The sequence below is a fragment of the Podarcis gaigeae genome, assembly GCF_964106915.1.
Source record: "Podarcis gaigeae genome assembly, chromosome: 16".
Classification (NCBI taxonomy): domain Eukaryota; kingdom Metazoa; phylum Chordata; class Lepidosauria; order Squamata; family Lacertidae; genus Podarcis; species Podarcis gaigeae.
The window spans coordinates 21,725,414-21,747,824 of NC_139693.1; the positions used below are offsets into that span (position 1 = coordinate 21,725,414).

The 22,411-nt window shown below is 45.2% G+C and overlaps 2 protein-coding genes across 6 annotated transcripts in view; one reads left to right on the forward strand and one right to left on the reverse strand.

The window, feature by feature from the left end:
• SLC8B1 (solute carrier family 8 member B1) overlaps positions 1 to 8,552 on the forward strand; it is a 30,632-nt gene extending 22,080 nt beyond the window's left edge. The window contains exons 16-17 of the mRNA XM_083717837.1: positions 121 to 6,004; positions 6,567 to 8,552. The gene's annotated coding sequence lies outside the window, so the exon portion shown is untranslated. The remainder of the gene's footprint in view (positions 1 to 120; positions 6,005 to 6,566) is intronic.
• Positions 7,390 to 22,411, reverse strand: part of TPCN1 (two pore segment channel 1) — a 46,166-nt gene continuing 31,144 nt past the window's right edge. For all 5 annotated transcript variants that reach the window (XM_083717129.1, XM_083717133.1, XM_083717131.1 and 2 more), the window contains exons 19-28: positions 21,571 to 21,678; positions 20,686 to 20,757; positions 19,947 to 20,036; positions 18,475 to 18,590; positions 16,624 to 16,670; positions 15,975 to 16,043; positions 15,098 to 15,182; positions 13,494 to 13,630; positions 11,442 to 11,522; positions 7,390 to 10,003 (exon numbers count right to left, since the gene is read on the reverse strand). In XM_083717129.1, coding sequence (XP_083573255.1) covers positions 9,884 to 10,003; positions 11,442 to 11,522; positions 13,494 to 13,630; positions 15,098 to 15,182; positions 15,975 to 16,043; positions 16,624 to 16,670; positions 18,475 to 18,590; positions 19,947 to 20,036; positions 20,686 to 20,757; positions 21,571 to 21,678 — 925 coding nt within the window. In that variant the 3' untranslated portion in view covers positions 7,390 to 9,883. The remainder of the gene's footprint in view (positions 10,004 to 11,441; positions 11,523 to 13,493; positions 13,631 to 15,097; positions 15,183 to 15,974; positions 16,044 to 16,623; positions 16,671 to 18,474; positions 18,591 to 19,946; positions 20,037 to 20,685; positions 20,758 to 21,570; positions 21,679 to 22,411) is intronic.

The window sequence follows — 22,411 nt, forward strand, 5'->3', positions numbered from 1 at the left end:
GCCGGCCGCACCGGGCGCAACATCTGGGGGTTAGGGTTAGGGGGCGCAAATCCACGGGTTAGGGGGCACAAATTACTTGCCCTGCCCCGGGTGCTGACAACCCACGCTACGCCACTGCAGTCGTACCTTGGTTTTCAAACAGCTTAGTTCTTGAACGTTTTGGATCTTCAATGCCGCAAACCCGGAAGTGAGTGTTCCAGTTTGCAAACTATGTTTGGAAGCCGAACGTCCAGCAGGGCTTCCACAGCTTCCCATTGGCTGCAGGAGCTTCCTGCAGCCAATCAGAAGCCACACTTTGGTTTTCAAACGTTTTGGAAGTTGAACGGAGTTCCAGAACAGATTCCATTCGCCTTCCAAGGTATGACTGTACTATTAAATGAGTGAAGCTTAAGCTCCCTGAGGGGCCCCTGAAATGACTTTAATCCACATTGCTTAACATTTTCGGGTTTAAAGACCCAATTTGAGTCGCCCAACTCAAATGGATTAATTTTTTGTTGTATATATTTCAACAGTTCCAAAGTTTGAGAGTCGGTAGCACAGATTTTGTACAGTTGGAGTGAAAGGGTACATCAATTTTAAGCAAAACAGAGATTTAGCAGTTAATATATTTTTTCCCCCTTTAATGTGGTGATCTGTCATGGACCAACCCCATTGAAGAGATAACAGTGGTTACCCAGACCTCCTTGCTGGTTGCGAAGGGGTCCCTATGACTGCAAGCAGCCCAGCTGAATGTCATTGGTGGTCACTGAGTGCTGCAAGTTTTTTGGAAGTGGGATGGAAAACATGGGAATGGACTAAAGGCTGGGACAGGAGCAATCCCAGGCTGCAAAGTTGTAGTGGATTCAGCAGAAATGCTCCCATTCGTTACCCAAATTCACACACCACACATTTAAAAGCACTATGGTGGCACTTCTAAGCAGTCATGGCTTCCCCAAGAATTCTGGGAGCTGTAGTTTCTTAATAGTGCCGAAAGTTCTTAGGAGAACCCCTTATTCCCTTCCGAGAGCAACAATTCTGAGAGCGGTTTAACAGTCAATTCCTCTTCACAGGGAAGCTTGGGAATTGTAGCTCTGGGAGTGGAATAAGGGCCTCCCCACAACTTTCAGTACCCTTAATAAAATTCTTTTTTTGGAGGGGGAGCTCCATAACTGTTTAAAGTGGTATCATAGTGCTTTAAATGAATGGTGCCAATGTGGTCATCGTCTGGCAAATGGGTTTGGTCAGTATTTCGTGCCCCCCCCCCCTCTTTTGCTAGATGTGGTCTAAATGCAAGGGCGCCATAGCTATTCCAATTTCCATGCTCATAAGTTACTGGCCTCCAACCTTGTGTGTCGTTTCTGGTTTCTGTCAAAACTCTCACTAGGAACATTGGATGTCTTTTTCTGCCTTTCAGAAAACGTATTTATTCTTGGCCTCTCCCCCCCACCCCACCCCCTTCACCATTGTGCCAGGAAACTTCTTGGCTTTCATATCCAAGGCTGCTTCTGCCCAGAAGTAGACCCATTGAAGTCATCAAACAGAACTCACAGCTCCATTCATTTCAATGGGGCTGCTTTCAGTAGAGCTGGTGTTGGATGTAGCTGCTTATATCTTTTAACGTGCTCAGAGGCATTCCTTTAAGAATATCTGGGCTGAGTGGGGCGTCTGTATCATCCCAGCCTTTGATCATTTCCATTCAAAAAGCGGGGAGGAATGCTGGCTGAATCATTAAGGCTGCAATCCTAACCTCATTTTACCTAGGAGCAAGCCCCATTGAATTAAGACTTACTTCTACGTAGACGTGGATCGGATTGCACTATTAACTGCTTTGTTCTCTGGAGGGTTTTTTGGGAGGTGGAAATGATGCCCTTTGAGAATTCAGACTATAGCCCAGGATACAACTACAGACTGCAAAAGTTGTGGCATCATGAGCATGTTTGCACAACCTGAGGCACTTGTGTGTGTTGTGGCCTGCTGTGTTATTGTCACTTCCCACACACACACACACACACACACACACACTTTTTTTGCAGCAAACCGGTTTTATTTTGTTTCATTCCGGGCCGGCAAAATTGTAAGCTGAGTTTGCACAAGTGCATCTTGTTGCATGTGATTTGATGACTCGCTGCTGATTTCCAGTCACTTTCATCCTGGGAGCTAGAGGCATGACGAGGCAGTTTTATTCCTGGGATCAGCTCTTGACCAATGCGCCGCAGGATCACACAAGCTTTTCAGCACCCGTGTTGAGCAACAGGAAGTCTGGGAGCCTTGCACAGTTGGCCAGTTTGGTTAATCCACCCAGACGGTGGGACTGGACAAAGACGTCCCAAAAAGCTTTCCCCTGTCCCGTTGTTCCTCAAAAAAAGGGCCCTGCCGGTTTCTCTCCATTGGGCAATTCTGTCTGCTGGTATCCGATCTCAGAATGTTTCATTCATCAGTGTTTGGAAACCTAGAACTTTTCCCACTACCTTGTTTTAACTTGCCTCATTCAGAGTGACGCAATGGGAAAACCACAGAGAATGTCTCAATGGTTACAGCTAGTAGGTTCTTTGGAGGTGGAGAACTGGACATGGGCAGCGCTTTAAGTCCTGCTGTGCAACACAAGAACCCCAAGGCAAAAGGAAAACTGGATAGCAAACTCCATCCAGCTAACTTAGGGTGCTTCTGAATACCAGTTGCTAGGAAACCACAGGACAGAAAGTGCTTTCATGCTCAGGTCCTGGCTGCCAGTGTCGCACTGGGACATCTGGGCGGCCCTTGATGCTATACTAGATATGCCACTGGTCTCATCCAGCAGGCTTCTCTTATGCTATTTTACTCATAAGTATCTTCCTTGGCATTCAATTATTATTTATGGCCTGTGGTTTGGGAATACAGTCATACCTTGGTTCTGTTTGACTCCGAAACTGTTCAAAAACTAAGGTGCAGCTTCCGATTGGATGCAGGAGCTTCCGGCACTGAAGTCGAAGCCACATCAGATGTTCAGCTTCCCAAAAACGTTCGAAAACTGGACCACTTACTTCCAGGTTTTCAGCGCTCCGGAGCCAATTTGTTCAACAACAAAGCCATTTGAGAACTAAGGTATGACTGTATCCATTTCCAAGTGTTTCTCTGTGATGGGGAACCTGTGGGCCCTCCAGGTGTTTCTGGACCTCAACTCCCATCATTCTTCTCTGCTGGCCGTGATGTGAGGGCCTGATGGGAGTTGAAGTCCCAACAGCCTCTGGAAGGCCACTGGTTTCCTCCATCCCTGCCCTAGGAAGTCATCTCACTAATATCGCCATTAGGTTTAATAACCAGAAGCAATAGACCCAGGTGGTGGGGTGGTGGATGACCTCTGGTCCTCCAGCTATTTGCTGAACTACAACTCCCATCAGCCCCTAGCCCATTGACCATGCTTGCCAGGGCTGATGGGAGCTATAGTTCAGGTATGTCTGAAGAGCTAAAGGTTCCTCACATCTGCAGTAGACAAACTCATATATTGGGAAGAAGCTCTTAGCGGTCTCACACTCCATTTATTCCTTACATTGGTGTACCTGCAAACTACAAATTTTATCACTTGATGAAACGTCAGCAATTTTAAAGATGTTTTAAAATGTTTTTAGGTGTTTTTAAAAAAGGATTCTGAGAGTTAAGGGGGAGCATAGATTAAATACATAAATCTTTATTACAGTAAAATTTATCATATTTAGGAAACATCCAATAATGAACTTAGTAGGGCAAATCATATAAAGTCTTCTTCAACATGTGCCAAATACATTTCAGAACAAAAGGTCTGCAAAGGCCTAAGATAGCATCAGGGAAACTAAATTACTTTTAGGGTCCACCTTATTTTTATGATTGCAAGTTGTTTAAATATGTTTTTAATTGTGTTTTAATATTGTAACCCTCCCAGGGACCTTAGGGTGAAGGTTGGGAAGGAAATGAATAAATAAATGTGATTTAGCTCTCTTTAAAAATGTCAGCGCGTCTTGGATAAATAATGACAAGCTGATACCAGTAGGCTTTGATTCAGATTTAACCTTCTCAAGACTTTGCAAGTTAATGCAGACATTTGGTAAGGCTGAAGTTTGCATTAGCATAATTAGGACTTATTGAAATTGACAGTTTTCTTCAAGATTGATGTTTTCAATGGAAGTTTTGAAGTGTTTTGTTCTCTAAAGTTTTGTATGCAGGAGCCAAAACCAAGGTTCGGTTTTGTTTGCTTGTTTGTTTATCCTGGATTGGTAGGTGTTTTTTTGTTTGTTTTTAAAATGTTTTTAGCTATTTGTCATTTTCTTTGTTTTACATGACACCATTGATGGAAGACATTTGTGGTGGAAAGTATTTGGCATATTCAAAACGTATACCATACAGGATTTATTACTGGAGTGTTTATCTGCATGGTGATGATTTTATTGTAACAAAGACATCTGTATTTTTATAATATTTCCTCCCCCTGTGATTTTCATTGCCAATTTGTTTTATAGCAACCGTTTTGTACCTCAGTTGTTCTGTGCTCTTAAGCTCTGTGCACCTTCAAGTAGAACCATTCTCCATTCTGAGGAGTTTTGCCAAGGAATCCTTCTGTGTCTGTGCAAACCCTATGCAGAAATTATCACATATAACCATTACCCAGAAGCAAAGTCACTACAGGGTTGGCAAAGTGCTCTACGATAGGGTCCCTACTATGCCCACACTGTAGCACCATGGGAAATTAAAATGGCTGCCTACCCATCTGGTTTCTCAGGGCAGACATTAGTGCTGACAGATGCTGATGGAGCCCTGATAGCTGCTCCAGGGTACCAGCTGGTGCAAATGGCAGCCTGTAGTTGAAGGACAGAAAGCCGGAAGGGTTTGCTGCTTTTATGTCAGTGTATACAAAGGCTGTTAAATCTGTCAGCTGGGAGAATCCCAAAATAATGGTAGTAGAAATCCTGAAGGAATCCCGATTGCTGCTCTCCACGCAATTTATTGTTTTTGGTGGGAGGTTTGTATTCAATTAAGTTCCTGTTCAGAGTAGGCCCAATGAAATTAACCTAAGTTAGGTATGTTCATTAACTTTAGTGGTTCTGCTTTCTGCCACCCAATGTTTCATCCCTACTGCATTCTGCTGTATCCCAAAATGGCAAATAGAGAGAGGACACATTTCTAAGTTGGAAGCTAAGCGACAGCAAACTTCTGTTTCAGGTCACATGTCCTCACCACTAATTGTAATGGATCCCAAACAACAGAGCAAGGTAGACTTCTTTTATGCTTAGGAGATTATACTTTTAAAACCCCTCTCGTCTTATGTAGCAAAGTGTAGCTTCGGACAAGTGTTGTCTCTATTTAACAAATCTACCTCAGAACGATAACACTGAAGAGAGAACTCACCCTGAGCCATCGCTATGAATAATAATGGGTATAAGCTGTTACAGGGCTAGTTTGAGTGGTCAATTCTATTTGTATGTTATTAAAAACCTACTGGAGGCAACTAAGCAGATTTTGGCCAGCTCTTTTTGTTCTTTCCCTTACAGCTGTGAGAAAGCTGTGCTTGAGGAATCTCCTTGGGGAGTGGGTTGTAAAAATTGCTTTGTTATATGAATTGTTGGTGCTGGGAGCTAGAGATTAGGGTTGTTATATGAAGCCAAGAGTTGCTGCAATCAACTTCTGGACCATGAACCCAAATGGATATGAGTTGTGTGCATCATTAAAAGTATACACAGCCAGGTTTTTTGAAGGAAAGTAGCCAGTGCTTTCTTGAATGTTGCTTGCTATTCTAAGGAATCTCCTTCAACCTTAAGACTTAACTGCATATCAGGCATTTGCATCAGGTGCCAATACATGCAGTACTCTCCCTTCCTGTTAAACCCTTTTCTCTGCTCAGCACAGCATAACATCTGGTATGTTAATAAAGGCAAAACACAATTACTACTTCTTGTCTTCAGTGCTGTACTGGGGCTGGGGAACTTCAATGCTAGAGGCCAAATCAAACCTGTCTCCGGTCCACAGGAGTTTGTCCAGGCCACGCACCTCACTTTTACCACAGTTCCAGTGGCGTAGTGTGGGGGGTGCAGGGGGGGCCAGCTGCACCAGGCGCAACATCTGGGGGGGTGCGCTCACCGCCTCCGGAGTCGCCGAAGAGCCTCGGGCGCAGGCTGTAGCAGAGCCCCATGTCTCGCGGAACCGACGAGCTGTGCATGCGTCCGGGCTGAAGGCGTCCGGCAGGCAGCGGCTCTCAGCGCTCACCACGGTCCCCACGCGTCAGGGCCGCGGAGGGCGCGCCAGGCAGCCCCTCCTCACAGCCCGGCCGCCACTGCCGCTGCAGCCGCTGGGCCATGTTGCATTTTCCTCGCCTCTCTGCCCTCCTCCTCCGGGCAAGCGGCGTCGTTTGGGTGGCAGTGCCAGTGGCAACTCGCCTCAGATCACCTGACATGGACCCGCCGCCGCCGTGGCTACCTTACCATAAATACCCCAGCCTAGGCAGCAGCAAGAAGCTGGCAGCGGCGGCAGGTTAGGGGTTAGGGGCGCAAATTACTTGCCTTGGTTAGGGGGCGCAAATTACTTGCCTTGCCCCGGGTGCTGACAACCCACGCTACGCCACTGCACAGTTCCAACGTTGAAAGAGGATTTATGTGCAAGGAGTATGCAAACCATCAATAGTGTGTTGTGCATCAGCATACTGTCCAGAATTTCTCTGATGAAAATAAGGATGTCCTATTCCATAATTTTTTTATTTAAACCCTGTCCATCTGGGTTGTTGCAGACACTCTGGGTGGCTTCCAACATATATAAAAACCATAATAAAACTATACAGGGCTGCCTTCAGATGACTTATCTCCTTGGCTCGGGGGTAGCATAACTCCATACCCTCCAACATTTCTCTGATGAAAATAGGAACTTCCTAAGGGGGAAATGGGACATTCTGGAATCGAATCAGAAACCAGGATGGCTTCTGTAAATCCGGGACTGTCCCTGGAAAATAGGGACACTTGGAGGGTCTGCATGAGCACTGTAGAGGAAGAGTTACTCTCCATAAAATGCCTAAGCTTGCTTAGTAGTGCTACTGTACAAAAGAAGAATTGAACAGCCCTTGCTTTTGACTTACAAACTAAATATAGGCAATGACCAAAAACCACTTCCAAGTTAGGAAAAGGGAGAAGGGTGGGGGAAACAGGTTCCCTAAGGAAGAGCTTCAAATGTAAGCAGACATGTAAGCAGATGGAAGGTGAAGGGAGACAAAGGCTTCTTAACACTTAGGTCTCTATTTTATTTTTTCTACGAGTAGACGGCATGTGCAGTTGTGAAAACATGAAAGCTCTACATTTGGCTTGCATACTTCTTTGAAAAGAAGCACTCTTGCCACAGGAAGTGGTCTGTGCAGTTCAGTGGCTGTTTCACCTACCCCAACGCCCTTCGCAAATAAATGCAGAAAACAAAGACGAAAGGAACGCTTTAAAAGGTTTATTAAATGTGCCTGTAAATATCTCTATAACACTGTTTCAGACGTAATCATTACAGTTGCCATACAAACTCGCAGCGAACAAAACCTCCCATCGTGTTACGTTCCTGCAAGTGATTGTCTTTGGAGTTAAGTGTTGGAGGAAGCCAAGGAGAAAAGACAAGTTAGAAGGTAGACTCGCTGAGGTTTGTTTTTCCTTCCATCCTGCAAGAAGCAGTTTCTGGAATTATCACTAGCTTATTCTGGTAAGGAGTTGGGGAGGGGGCATATACAGTGCAAGTTGAGTGACAGGTCAGTTAGTTAGCAGTACAGCTCAGGAAGCATGTCTCGGTTCTGAAACCACAACAGCAATATTCTACAGAGAGCAATTGTGTTCCCTCAAAAGCCTCAGACTCCAGCTTTGTAGAGCAGCAGAAACTGTACTCGGCTATTAGGAGAAAAACACTTTTTAAGAATAGCGGCCCCAAGTGTCTATAATCAGTGTTGGCCCAGATATATGCTGCACACAGGTTTGATCCTTAGTCTAGTTCAAGGGGTAGCCAACACGGCGCCCTCCATCTGTGGATGGGCTCCATTTCCCATCATCTCTGGCCATGCAGGGATGATGGAGCTCACCAAAAACTGGAGGCCGACACACTGGCTAGCCTTGGGCTAGTTAGTGGTCTGATACACGAAGGGGCACAAAACTTCCATTTCACCATCACGAGGTCGGAATTTGCCTTCCATCAGCAAATAAGTTACATGCACCCCAAAAAAGGCAGGAGCAACAATCACTGCTGGTTGATGTTTTCTGCAGTGCTTGAACCCCAAACTTCCACAGAACTCTCACCCTCATCTTAGGCAGCACTTGGTACTGCTTTACATATCCAATCTCTCCTTAAGGAAGGCTGGAACTGAGTTAAACAGGCATGGCTTCCCTGAGCAGGCCACTATCTGGGGTTTTAGAATCTGCCTAGAGGCAGGTGCTGCAGGACCAATGCTTGCTTCTGCCAACAGCATCTGTCTCAAGGGAATATCTTCCCTGACCACCATAGGGAAAGCTCCTCCTCTGTCTTCAGGACAGATCAGGTCAGCTGGGATTCTGCAAACACACGCTACGCTGTCTTACTTGTGGTAACACAGATTTGCTCAGAATAAGCCCTTATTCTTTTTTTAAAAAACAACAAAAAAACCACCTGGGAAATAGCTTGGCTTATTATGAGCCTACTAAAGTTAAAATTGGACAAATAAAAGCACCTTCACACTTGTTTATCTTGCAGCAGGAAATTCTGTCTCTTCCCCTTTGCCTTCACTTTGTGCTGCTATGGCATACAGTCAAGAGGAGAAGGAAAGCTCCATTTCCCAGTGCTCCTGGGAATATTAACAGTTCACGGGGAGAAAGACCTTTCCCCCCTGCTTATAAGCAACAGAGTTTAGGTAGGTAGGTGGGAGGCATGGAATTCTTTTCCAGCTCAGAGTAACATTCTAAGGCCGGGTAAGAATTTGGGAAGGCTGCAGTACCGTCATATTTGCGGCAAGCATTACATGTTATCAAATGTTTGTATTGCAAACCAAAGGAGAACTCTGCTGCATCTCTGTTTACCTCTAGCTTGTGTGGTGGAGGGCTGTCAGACAGAGCCAACGGCTAATAAGGAGCTGGTAATTTAAAAAAAATAAATAAATTGCAGCAAGTGATGAGGATCAACCTGGACCCTGCTGTGCAGTGACTGCAGGATTACACCTTGGTCAGTTTTCCTTCTTTGAAAGTTATTGCTTTTAACACATGCCCGCAGGCTGAGCTGCTTCCACCACGACAAGCAGCCCTCTGCTAGTTGCAGCGGTAGGATTCCTTCATTCACCAGTTTCCAGGTTTCAGCCAGTTTGTGAGTAGAGGACTTCTGCCCAACAGGGAACAAACCTTGTTGGAGAAGGGAAAATGCTGTAGAGCCACAGCAGCTTATTGAACCATTATGGAGATGATGAGGACAGAACTGAACCTCAAAAGGGCAGTCCTGCTGAAAACTGGGCAGCCTAGTAACAGTTACAGACAGGCAAATTGTGGCAGTAAATGGTGGTGTTTTGTTTTTTCTGCTGATGCCAGCCACCCACTTCTGGGAGGCTGGAATGCCCGGGGGAAAGCAGCCTGATTGTATAACTTCCGCTGACTATTTTATCCAGATGTACTGGGGAAAGATAGCCAAATTAACCCCAGGCTGCTTTACACTAGACAAATCCCAGAAGCATTCACTGTGGCTACCCTGTTAACCAGCCCCAGTCCCTTGCATAATGCCCAGCCATCTTGCAGTACTCTGGTTATGCCTTAAAGGCCCTAGTACAGGGATGAGCTTTTGCAAAAGGGAGAGCCGAAACTCTCTTACACAAGCGCGCTAGGAGACCTCCTTCTGCCAGGCTACGCTATGCATTAATCTGAGACGTACTTTGCAAAGTAAGTAAACGGGGTGGTTAATGCATAGCAGACAAAGCAGCTTAAGTTAGCTGGGCTTAGATAATGGTCTGAGAGCGCTGGCGGAGGCCTGGAAATGGTGAGGGCTGATGGAGCGACTGGTCATCCTGCCAGGGAAACTGCCTTTCTTCTTTCCTGGAGTGCTCTTCATACCACTCCTGTGGGAAGAGGCAACAATACTGGGATCATTTCATTTCCCACACCCACAGTCTGCCCTCAAATCGTGAAGGTCTGCAATGAATTGTGCACGAGCCCAATATTCTGCTTGTAATAATAATAATAATAATAATAATAATAATAATAGTGTTGTTGTTAATCACCATCATCACAAGGCAAGGCACATCACAACAAAAAATGACATTATTAAAACACACACACAAAACACATAATAAAAATAAGAACAAAAACAAACCAATAATTCCGACCCCCCTCCACAACAAATTTAAAAGATACCGTACTTTTCCATGTAGAGTGGTACCTCCAGTTGCAGACGAGATCCGTTCCGGAGCTCCAGTCGGATCCCAAGGTTTCCGCAACCAGAGGGACTGCTTCTGCACATGTGCATGCAGCGAAACACTTCCGGGTTTGCCGCTTTCGCAACCCAACATTTACATTACCCAAGGGTAACGCAAGCTGAGGAGCTACTGTGTAAGACTAGGGTTTTTTTTACTAAAAAATAATGTTAAAAAAGGGGAATAGTCTTATACACTGGGGCAATCTCCCCCCATTTTCTTAATTTTTAGTCCCCCAAAATAGGTGGCCTCTTATACACGGTATGTCAATCAGCCAAAGTCCTGGTTAAAGAGGAATGTCTTCTTCTGGCGCCTAAAAGTGTATAATGAAGGCTTCAGTTGAACTTCCCTAGGAAGAGCATTCAACAAGTGTGGAGCCACTGCAGAAAAGGCCTGTTCTTGTGTTACCACCTTCCAGACCTCTCATGAAGGGGGTCCTCAGAATATGATCTGAGTGTCCAGGTAGGTTCATATGGAGAGAGGCAGTCCTTGAGGTATTATGGTTCTGAGCCCGTCCTTTACCTTAAGGTCCTAGGGCGCATTATACCACATTAAAAACAGCTGGCTAGACTCCAACTCCCATCAGCCCCAGTGAGCATAGCCAATGGTCTGGAAAGATAGAAAGGAAGCGTAGCCCCAACAGCATCTGGCGAAGACAGAGTCCCCACCTCTGCTTTAAAGGCGTGAGGCTAAGAAAAATTGCCCACTCTCCTAGACAGTATTTGGCACTGTGGTCTAAACCACTGAGCCTCTTGGGCTTGCCGGTCTGAAGGTCGGTGGTTCGAATCCCCATGACGGGGTGAGCTCCCGTTGCTCTGTCCCAGCTCCTGCCAACCTAGCAGTTCGAAAGCACCCAAAAAAATGCAAGTAGATAAATAGGTAAAATAGGGAAGGTAAACGGCCTGTAAAGCGAGATGAGCGCCGCAACCCCAGAGTTGTCTGTGACTGGACTTAACTTTCAGGGGTCCTTTACTTTTACCTTTTTTGGGGCTGGCAGCACCTCCGAGAAGATCCCTGAGTCCACCAAGCTACAGGGACCATTGCATAACCATAACTAGGATGCGAGCAGTTTCACACATCTTACCTGTATCTCTTCCTCATACATTCTCATGCTTAAATCGCTTTTGGTCCTCGATCGCCGCCCCAGGAACAGCATGGATGTTTGCTAAAGTGATGGAAGAGAAGCAGTTAGCGGAAGGAAGAAGGCAATTGCCTCTGAAGGGTGCCAGAGTTGAATCATAGCTAATACAGGTGCTGCTAGGAGCACACAGGGATCTCGCCACCAAAAGAGACCTGAGCACATCTCTAACTTTATCTACAGGGAACTCAAGACAAATGCGCAACTGCGACCACTGCAGGCTTTCTATCAGATAAGAGGAGATAAATTCTTGGAAACGGGGGGCATTTACGTCTTACACGATTTTATTCGGATTTGCATAAATTCATTTAATTTTAATATTAGTTAAAGCAAGTACAATCCTTTTAATTAAATGGAAACATTGCTGTGATTTGCTTAAAATTCAGCATTTAAACTTGTTCATGTCGTACCTTATTAAGATCAGGGTTAACTCCCTTGTGCTATTTCCCTTCTGTTAAATGTTAGTTTTGGAATTTTCTGATGACTAGATACAAATAAATGAAACTGATGGTTGGAATCCGCAGGCCAAACAGGGGGACAGGTTTGGGTTTTTTCCTATGCAGCTCTGTGTGCATTTGGGGGCAGGGCATGTACACACTGTTAAGATGTGAATATTACACACCTACATGAGTTTGTCAGGAAGCTGAAGTTATGGGAACCTGGTGCCTGTAGTGGGAATTATAGTATATGCTTGATAGATAGCCTACATGTGAAGCGATCAGTGTTCAAAACTGAGATATGAAAGCTAGGAGCTAAATGGCACCTGAAACCTAGGTTATGGGCGCAGCAATGAAATGTCTAGGTGCACTTTTAAGTAAAATATTATGTTCATTCTTCACATGGTCTAGTCTTTCCCCTGCCTACCCCCCCTAATATTCTTAAGAGGGTCTCTTCTCCAGTCTTCAGAGAGTAGCTGGAAGTGGGGAGGCCAAAAAAGGTCCTCCTTTCCTTCCACTCGGCAGTTTTAACCAGAAATCTGAGGCACAGTACTGTGCTCAGAGCTCAGAAACTGCTTGTGGTAATCAAATTCCCTGTCTCTAAATTTGCCTAGAACAATGGAGGTTTCGAATGCTGGAAGGGATGTAAAAACAAGTACGTGAAATTATATTGTTAGGAGAATCTGCTTACTCCAACTGTAAAATGGTGTTGAGAACATTTGTGGAAGAAAAACTCAGCCTCGGGCTAGTTTAATAGAGGATGAATCCTGTTCTTCTGAACCAGGCATCTAGCCTGTATAATGCAGGCATGATTTTCCTCTGATAATGGGACTTAATTTCTACACCTGTGTAAAGCTAAGGCGAGGGAATGCCTCTCTATATAATCCTGCGTAAAATAAAGGTTTGGGGACTCCACTTTTGTGAGTCCCCAAGCAGCCACTGCTATGACTAAGGGCAAACGAAGTTGCCATAAACATCACAATGGTGTGGTTATTTGAAGAAATCTACTACAGTGGTACTTCAGGTTAAGTATTTAATTTGTTCCGGAGGTCCGTTCTTAACCTGAAACTGTTCTTAACCTGAAGCACCACTTTAGCTAATGGGGCCTCCTGCTGCCGCTGCACCGTCGGAACACGATTTCTGTTCTCATCCTGAAGCAAAGTTCTTAACCCGAGGTACTATTTCCAGGTTAGCGGAGTCTGTAACCTGAAGCATATGTGTCAGAGCCCCTGACAATATGTAACCTGAAGCATATGTAACCTGAGGTACCATTGTACATGCTTATTGTGGCATTCCAGTGTGTGCATCTCCACCCCCCCACCCCCCAATAATCTGTGCTGGAAAAATATGCAACATGTGAAGCATGGGGGAATCTGAATTGCTCTGTTACCTTCCTCTTCAAGGACCAGTGGCCACAGAGGGATACCCTCTAGCATTCTAAATCAGAAGTAACTTAAGTCTTATCATTCTGAACAAGACCAGCCAAGTGGTGGCGAGGTGAGAGAAGATGCCTGGAAAGTAGCGAACAGAAGATGCTGGAATTCCAGTCCCCATTACTCACCCTGTGCCTGTCCATCTGGGAAATGACCTTGAGCAGCTGGCTGGCAGCCGAGGCAATGCAGTTCCTTCCATATAGCTCTGCGACAGCTGTCAGTTCTTCCTTGGAGACTTCTCTCTCGAAAACAATGCCCATGTCTTCTGCAGAGGAGAAAGGCAAGGACAAGGCTTGTCTGGGTAACGGAAGGGGAAAGTGGCAAGGAAACGTCAGGCAAAATCAGGCCTGCCCAAGCCTCTTTGACTTGGCCCACAGGGCCATTTTGGGCAAGCCACGCACACCCACCGGGCCATACACATGACGTCATCACACAGCGCCCAGCGGGGGGAGGCGGAATTCAAAACGTGGCTGCAGAGGAAGAATGGGGGAGCTCGCTCACAAGGCATCCACACTGTGATGCTTCATTGCTGAAGAATTTTGGCTTGACATTTGGGGGACCTGATATATGATGACATCAGGCGACTGCTAGTCCTGCCTGCCTGTCCCGTGTGGCCCATAGAAGGCCAATGGCTGTTGGATTAAAAAAAAAAAAAAGCTCAAAAGTGCTTCCACACCCATTCAATGCCCCTAGAGTGGTACCTAGGGTTAAGTATTTAATTCGTTCCGGAGGTCTGTTCTTAACCTGAAACTGTTCTTAACCTGAAGCACCACTTTAGCTAATGGGACCTCCCGCTACCACCGCGCTGCCAGAGCATGATTTCCGTTCTAATCCTGAAGCAAAGTTCTTACTATTTCTGGGTTAGCAGAGTCTGTAACCTGAAGCATATGTAACCTGAAGTGTATGTGTCAGGGAACTGACATCGGAGCCAGAGGTGGAGGCAAGGCTCCCAAGCGATGCTGGAGAAGGGCCCAGCAGGGAGAGAGGGAGCTCATCGGCTGGGGAAGGAAATCAGCGTAACACCAGGGATAAAGGGGGGCAGATGGGGGAATCAGCGAGAGGGCTCCAGGACTCCTCGCCTGAGACCAGCGGGGAGAGCACGGGTCCTCCGCTACCCACACCCACCCTGTGCAGAAGACTTCCGCGCAGGGAAAGTAGGCGTAGACTTGGCGTCAAAGAACTTCTTTGCTGGAAGAAGTTCAAGAAACGCCCACTGACGGATTCTGCTAGCGACTGAACAGCCACGAAGTGAAGGGCTGTCCAGCCAGAGAAGGTTTAACCAGGCTACCTAGCCAGGAGTGGCGGCAACTTACGCACGAGCAACCCCATATAACCATTACAGTATGTAACCCGAGGTACCACTGTAGTCCCAATCTTTCAGCAGGCACTGTTGCTTTTAATGTACAGAATCTTTTGAATGCACTTTTAAAAAGTTGATTCCTGCTGTGACTTCTGCAACACAGGAGGTTGGACGATAAAACTTGGGATTCCCTTTCAGCTCTACAGGTCTATGATTCTATGACAGGCCTGTTCATTTGTTTCCACTCTCTTAGGATGAGCCAGCCCCTTTAACGATTATTCTGCATTGTTTTTACAGTTTTTTATGCTTTTTGCACTCACACGTTTATTTATTTTTTGTGCACCATTTTGATATGGTGCCTGGGAGGTGGTCTGAAAACATTATTATAAATAAGGAAGGGAACAAACAGGTTGCAAGGGTGACCCCACTGACCTCCTGAATCTTGGTTCTTCCGGCTATAGTTCATACGGAACACAAACGCCTCCAATATAAAGGCTACAATTATTGTCATCACCACCTGTGGGGGAAGGAAAAGGTCGGTGCAATGCAAAAAAGCTCACCTAAATTATTTATTTCGCTGCTCTACTCAAGCTGATTTATGGAGTAGGGTAAGGTGACAGTTCAGTTACTGGAGGTTAGCACAATGTAGCCCACTCTGAGCTCTGGGAACAAACCAAGCTATAGATCATGGTTTCCCAAACTTGGGTCTCCAGCTGTTTTTGGACTACAGTTCCCATCATCCCTGGGCCAATGGTCCTACTAGTCAAGGATTAATAATAATAATAATAATAATAATAATAATAATAATAATACTAATAATAATTACCCTGCACATCTGGCTGGGTTTCCCCAGCCACTCTGAGTGGTTCCCAACAGAGGACTAAAAACAGAATGAAACTTCAAACATTAAAAACTTCCCTAAACAGGGCTGCCTTCAGATGTCTTCTAAATAATAAGAATGGGAGCTGTAGTCCAAAAACAGCTGGAGACCCAAGTTTGCTCTAGGATCAACCATAAATGATGCTACAACCCTTCATCAGATGACCATGCATCAAAAAGGAAAGTTTGACTGCTTTGCTGGCAAACTATATTTCTGGTCCTTGGGAGTGACTGTGAAGGCTACAGAACAGGGCAGGGAGCATGTGGCCCTGTTGAATTTGCTGGACTACGGCTCCCATCAACCCTGACCATTGGGGCTGATGGGAGTTGGAGTCCAACAACGCCTGGAGGCCCCACCCCTGCACTACAACATACAGACTGTAGCCACAGGACTGCTTCACAAAATAGCGCAGTTGGCAACTCCACTTACCATGGTCACAATATAGAAAATCATGAAATAGAGGCGGCTCCAGTGCGAAGTCTCTGATGTCACCCCTTCCTGAAAAGGAAAATATTGCCAGTTTTAATTTCTTAGTGCAGAAAGCATTGATCCAATGTGCAGAGAGCTTTCCTATTCTGATTGGTTCAGGAGGATTCTAGAAGGTTTATTTCTATGTGAGAGAAACAGGAAAGAGGTTTCTGATGTTTCGGTTATTCCTTCTGGGAAGCTGAGTACAGCTGGTTTAAACTGGCTCTGTTATGTTTCTGTCAAGGTCGTACTGACTATAATAGTCAGGCCAGTAGGAGGAGCCTGGGTCTCACTCACTTAACTTTCTCTTTCTATCTCTTCTCACACTCATTTCATCCCCTCTGGGGGACACTAATTCAAGTTCGCCCAGTGGACTTTAGGCTTGAGAGTGGCGGGTTTGAACCCAGGTCTTCCCAGCATTAGTATAGCGTTCCTACCAGCATCATATTGCGCTGGCTCCCTCAACTTTTCACTTCCATGTGCCCATTTGTTTGGCATATTCCCTGTAATGACCAATGGCCAGTGATGAACCGGCGCAGACACCAAGGAATCACAAGCCACATTATTACAGAAGAAATCTCCTGGCAGGGAGCGGCAGAGTGCTACTTACCATGATGATGTACCAGTCATTGACGACTGTCAACTCAAACAGGGTAACTGCAAAAAGGAAAAAAAGACGGAAAGAACAAACACTTGTATGGTCACTGCTGTGGCTCAGTTCCCCCTCAGCAGTCATGAATTTGGGGGCTATGTGAAACTGGAACACTGGGTCACTTCCTGCGAATGGACCTTCTTGGGCGAAAGTGAGCCAATCGCACGTGGTGAATCGGGGCTCACTGCCCAGCTGAGAACTGAGCACTAGGCCATTATCTCTGATTGGCCATGTGTGGCTGGCTCACTAGCCAATCAAGGAAAGCAACAGGGGCAGCCATCATGGAGATGGTCCATGTTTCTGAACAATTCCCAGGCTGGGCCTGTTTTGCAGGAATCATGTACAGTCGTCCCTTGGTTCTCGAATTTAATCCATTCCGGGAGTCCGTTCGACTCCCAAAACAATTAGAAAACCAAGGCGCAGCCAATCGGAAGCCACGTCAGACGTTCAGCTTCCAAAAAACGTTCACAAACTGGAACACAAAAAATGTTCGCAAACCAGGTTTGGGACATTTGGGAGCCGATTTGTTCAACAACTAAGACGTTCGACTTCCAAGGTACGACTGTATAGACTCCTGCTGCCAAGTAATCTATGTAGATTAGCCTTCTCCAACCAGATGTGTCCCAGATGTATTGAGACTACAATTCCCATCAGACCTAGGCAGCACAGTTGATGGGAGAAGGAATCTAAGTCTAGACTAGGGGTGGACCGAGCAGAGCTCAATCATAGGTCTGCTCCATCCCACTTTCTGCATTTTTTTAAAGAATGTATGAAAATCCTACATTTAAATTATAATGCATCTTGTCTGCATTGTTTTATGAGAAGATAAAATCTGCACTCCTGCTTGGAGCTGCATTCCGAACTGCAATTCAGGTTGGGAGTGCTGGATTGGGCCGATCCACTGCAAAAAGCAGACTAAACAAATTCTCCCTCCATCCTGAGCTGGTATTGGTTTATCCTACTTAACCAGAAGCTGGTGGTGGGAAAGGCCAAAGGAAAATCGTACGCCAGCACAACACAATCTGTACCTCACAGGCAGGGTGGATTTGATTTAAATCAAATCGATTTAAATCACTAGTCAGCAAGACTTTATCTAAATCATTTTTTTTAGACAAAGACTCATTCTTGCTCGTATAATCTTAATATTTACAACCAGACAAAGGTTTCATTTTTGGAATAATAAATTTTCAGAGTAGTTTTTACAGCTATATCAAAAATTACTGATTTGGTTATACTATTCGAAATACATTGACTGATAATTATGAAATTATTGTGAGGTTTAATAAGTTAACTGTTTATATTTGGATAACTTTTCTGCTGTACTTTATTGGAAGGATAAAAATAATCATTTCCTTAATAACAATTTAAACAATTTATTTAACTAAAACAATAACATTAGACATATAACAATAACATATGTATCCATGTTTGCTAACTGATGTGGTTAAACGATTTTTTAAAAAGAAAAACCTAAGTTTTAGCACACATGAAAAACTTAAAACAAATCCTTATTTCCTGATGAATAGCCTTTGGACTATAATGAACTTAAACAGAAAACTGTATTCAGAAAGATTTTTCCTCCAAAAACATTTTATTTTAAAAATCTAATTTAAATAAAAAAAACCCTGACTTAAATAAAAAAATCTGATTTAATTTTTTTAAAATCCGATTTTAAATTTTTTTTTTAATCGTTGACTTTTATTCACCCTGCTCACTGGCAGCAACAGTCTCTTGCAGAAGTCCCTACCAAATTCCCCAGCGGCATTTCCTGGCTACATCAGCAGAGGGCGCTTGGATTTGTGCTCTTACCAAAACTGTTCAAAACATTGTCGAAGTTGTTGAGATAGTAGTAGCCTTCTTCCATCACCGTCCTGTTTCCCATGGTGTGGTTGACCCAGCGATAGGAATCTGCCACCGTGCTGGCGCTGAACGGAGAAGCAGGTACAAAATGTTTTTGTGGACTATTTTTTTTTTTAAAAAAATACTATAGTCAAATGAAATCACAGGCAGGATTTGAGATAAAAGCAGGGGGAGAAAAATGATAAAATGATTGCAACAGAGAAACTTTGTGTAGTAGATAAAAGATACAATGCAGTAGAAAGGGTCTGAGTAAAAACACTGCGGAAATGGGGGCAGGAAGCGAATTGATGAAACAATGCAACTATTTGGTATGAAGGTTATTGTGAAAATGTTTGAAATAATAATAATAAATAATATTACAAAATGGCTCACAGTAGCTTGAAAATATACCCTTATCCATTTATTTATGAATCACTTTCCATGAAACATTTCAAAGCAATTTCACAAGACAATAAAAACTTATATAAAACAAGCACCTATATAAACACAATTGAAAAAACATTGTGCCACTTATGGGGGGACGACTCACATCTGATATAAATGCCCACTGGTATTTTTTAAAAAATCTCCATTTAGAAGGCTTGTTGAAAGAGGAAAGCCTTCTAAAGACAGAAAGAGACGGTGCCAGACTTATATGCAAAGGGAGGACGTTCCAAAGAATAGGTGCCACCACACTAAGGGCCCTGTTTATGACATCACACAAAATGGACCTCCTGATACGACGGTACCTGCAGGAGGCCCTCTCCAGTGTCTTCTGAATGTCAGGTAGTTATTTATCTCTTTGACATCTGATGGGAGGGCCTTCCACAGGGCGGGTGCCATGACCAAGAAGGCCCTCTGCCTGGTTCCCTGTAACCTTACTTCTTGCAGTGAGTGTCGAGGGCCAGTGTGCCTTCCGCAGTGGCTGGAAGCTGTTTAGTGAAGGTGCCAGTGGAGAGTGAATTCTACTGCTTAGGGGCTCCCACAGAGAAGGCCCTCTCCCAGGCCCTCCCCTGTGGGCCCTCCCCAAACATCAGGGGCAGGTGGAACTACCAAGAGGGGTCCCCTCTGCATATCTCAACACCTGATAGGTTCTGCAGGGAAAGAGGTGGTCTTCAGATATTTGGGGCCCAAGTTTAGGGCTTTAAACACCAATGTGAGTATCTTGAATTGGGCCCAGAAACAAATGGACAACTAATGATATTTTTATCACCCTTTTCCGAAAAGTGCTTAGGATGCTGTATAAAGTTCTTCCCATTCCACCCACCCATCTCTGCCCTGCCCAGCCCAGCCCACTTGAATCCTCAAAACAATCCTTCAAGATAAACAATGCAGAATTTGAACCTCTCTCTCCCCACTTCCATTCAGACACATCTTAAAGGCTCCTAACTTTAAGGCACGGTAAATACTTTCCAGACGGAAGGAAAATGCTGGGCACTCACTTGCAGCAATTTGGGAAGAGCTTTCCTGAGAAGAACTCCATGCCAATGATGGCGAAACAGTAATAGAAGATAAGCAATGTTAAACCTAGGCTAAAGGAGAAAAAAGCCAAGGTTAAGCGAAGCTAAAATCATGGGCAGCTAGGCTTTTCTGTTAGGGAGCTTATGGTGATCTAAGGAAATCTGCTCTTTTCCTATGCCTTCAGCAGAGAAGCCCGAGGACTCTAAAGCTCGACCGTGCAAGACATGGAAGGGATCCCAGGAGAAAAAGAGGGAGCCAACAAGAAAGGCTTCGGAGCCCTCTTGACCTAGAGCCACCTGCCATCAGAAGGGCCTGGTGAGTTTTTGTATGTTGACATTGTTTATTGTAGTCTTTAAGAACGTAGGAAGAGCCAAAGGCCTATCTAGTCCGACTTCCTGTTCTCACGTGGTCAACAAGACGCTCCAATCAGAAGCCTGAAAGTAAGACCCAAGTGCAACAGAGGTGTTCACACCTGATTCGAGCAACTGGTATTCAGAGGCAGAAGATGGCCATCATGGCTAGTAGCCTACGATAGCATAATCCTCCACAAATCTTTTTTCAAGCCAATGTAAAGTTTGTGGCCATAACTACCTCTTGAGCACAGCCATCACGGCTAGTAGCCACCAATAGCCTTATCTTCCATGAATTTGTCCAGTCCTCTTTTAAAGCCATCCAAGTTGGTGGCCATCACTGTCTCCTGAGCCTTCCGCTCTCAGTTACCTGGCCATTCTGGGAAACAGCTCAAACATGGTATCCAAGACATTCCGGTAGCGTTTCTTCAGCTTAAACAGCCTGCAACAACAACAAAAAGGGAGTGGGCAGCAACATGCATGAGTTGCAGAAGGATGCAATTGTTGCAATATAGAATTGTGGAGTCAGAAGGCATCCATCTCAAGGGTCCTCTCTCCTGAAAAGCAGGAATCTCAGCTAAAGCATCCCTGACAGACGGCCGCCCAACCTCTGCTTAAAGACCTCCAAGGAAGGAGAGTCCACCACCTCCCAAGGGAGGTTTGTTCTACTGTCAAACAGCTCTTACTGTCAGAAAGTTCTTCCTGATGTTTAGTCGGAATCCTCTTTCTTGCAACTTGAAGCCATCAATTCGAGTCCTACCCTCCAGAGCAGGAGAAATCAAGCTTGTTCCCTCTTCTATGTGACAGCCCTTGAGATATTTGAAGATGGCTATCCTATCTCCTCTCAGTCTCCTCTTTTCCAGGCTAAACATACCCAGCTCCTTCAACCATTCCTCATAAGGCTTGGTTTCCAGAGCCTTGATCGTCGTGGTTGCCCTCCTCTGCACACCATCCCAGCTTGTCAACATCCTCTTTAAATTGTGGTGCCCAGAACTGGGACGCAATATGATTATTAACATTCTTTATTCTATACCACTTACATGCCAAAATGGCTTCTAAACCATTTGCAGGCAACAACGGCGCCCATACACAATTAAAATGAACAACAATACAACTGCTCTCCCCTTTCTCCTGACCCCAGACTGGCCTCTCAGCATCCTGTCAGCCAAGGCCTTCATCAAACCTCAGTTAGGAACGAATCATTCCAGCTCTTTGGTTTGCCATTCCCTCTGTACAAATTCAACCAATTACTCACCTCAATAACTGCAGAGGCCGCAGGACTACAATGAAGTAGAATGGCTCCATGTTTAACGCCAATGCCAGGAGGCCCAAGAATGCAAACAAGGTGACGGAAAAATCAAAGCTGGAAAAGAGAGAGGGGGAAAAGAAGAAACATCTTCAGGGATGAACTTATAAGCCTGTGACCCTGGGAGAACCTTTTTCAGTCCAAGAGCTGCATTTCCCTATAGGCAACACCCCCCCCCCCCCGGGGCAACAGGGAGTTGGTGGGTGGGGCCGGAAGGAAAAATGGGTGCAGCAACTAATGTTTATGGACTCTATACGCCATTCAGGCAAGGAAGGAGCATTACCAGAATTTGCAAACATTCTAGCCGGGCAAAAATGCTCAAGGAGGGTGTGAAGCAGGAGGTGTGATGGGTGTGGCTTGGGAGAGACTCTCGAGGGCCAAATAGAGAGACTCAAAGGGCCACATCCAGCCCCTGCCTCAGGCCTGAGGTTCCCTATCCCTGATTTAGTCTCTGACGCATAAACTACATACAGTTTGTACCTTGGATCCCAAATGCCTTGTGAGTCGAATGTTTTGGCTCCCGAACGCTGCAAACCCGGAAGTGAGTGTTCCGATTTGCGAACGTTCTTTGGAAACCGAACATCCAAAGCGGGTTCTGCGGCTTCCGATCCCGCAGCCAATCAGAAGCCGCACCTATGTTTCCAAATGTTTTGGAAGTTGAACGTATTCTGTTCGACTTCAGAGGTATGACTGCACCTAATATATAGGGCTTGACATTTGGATTCTCTATCCCCTCACATCGGCAAAAAAATTGATACTGGTACAATGGAAGGACAAAAATATAGCTCCC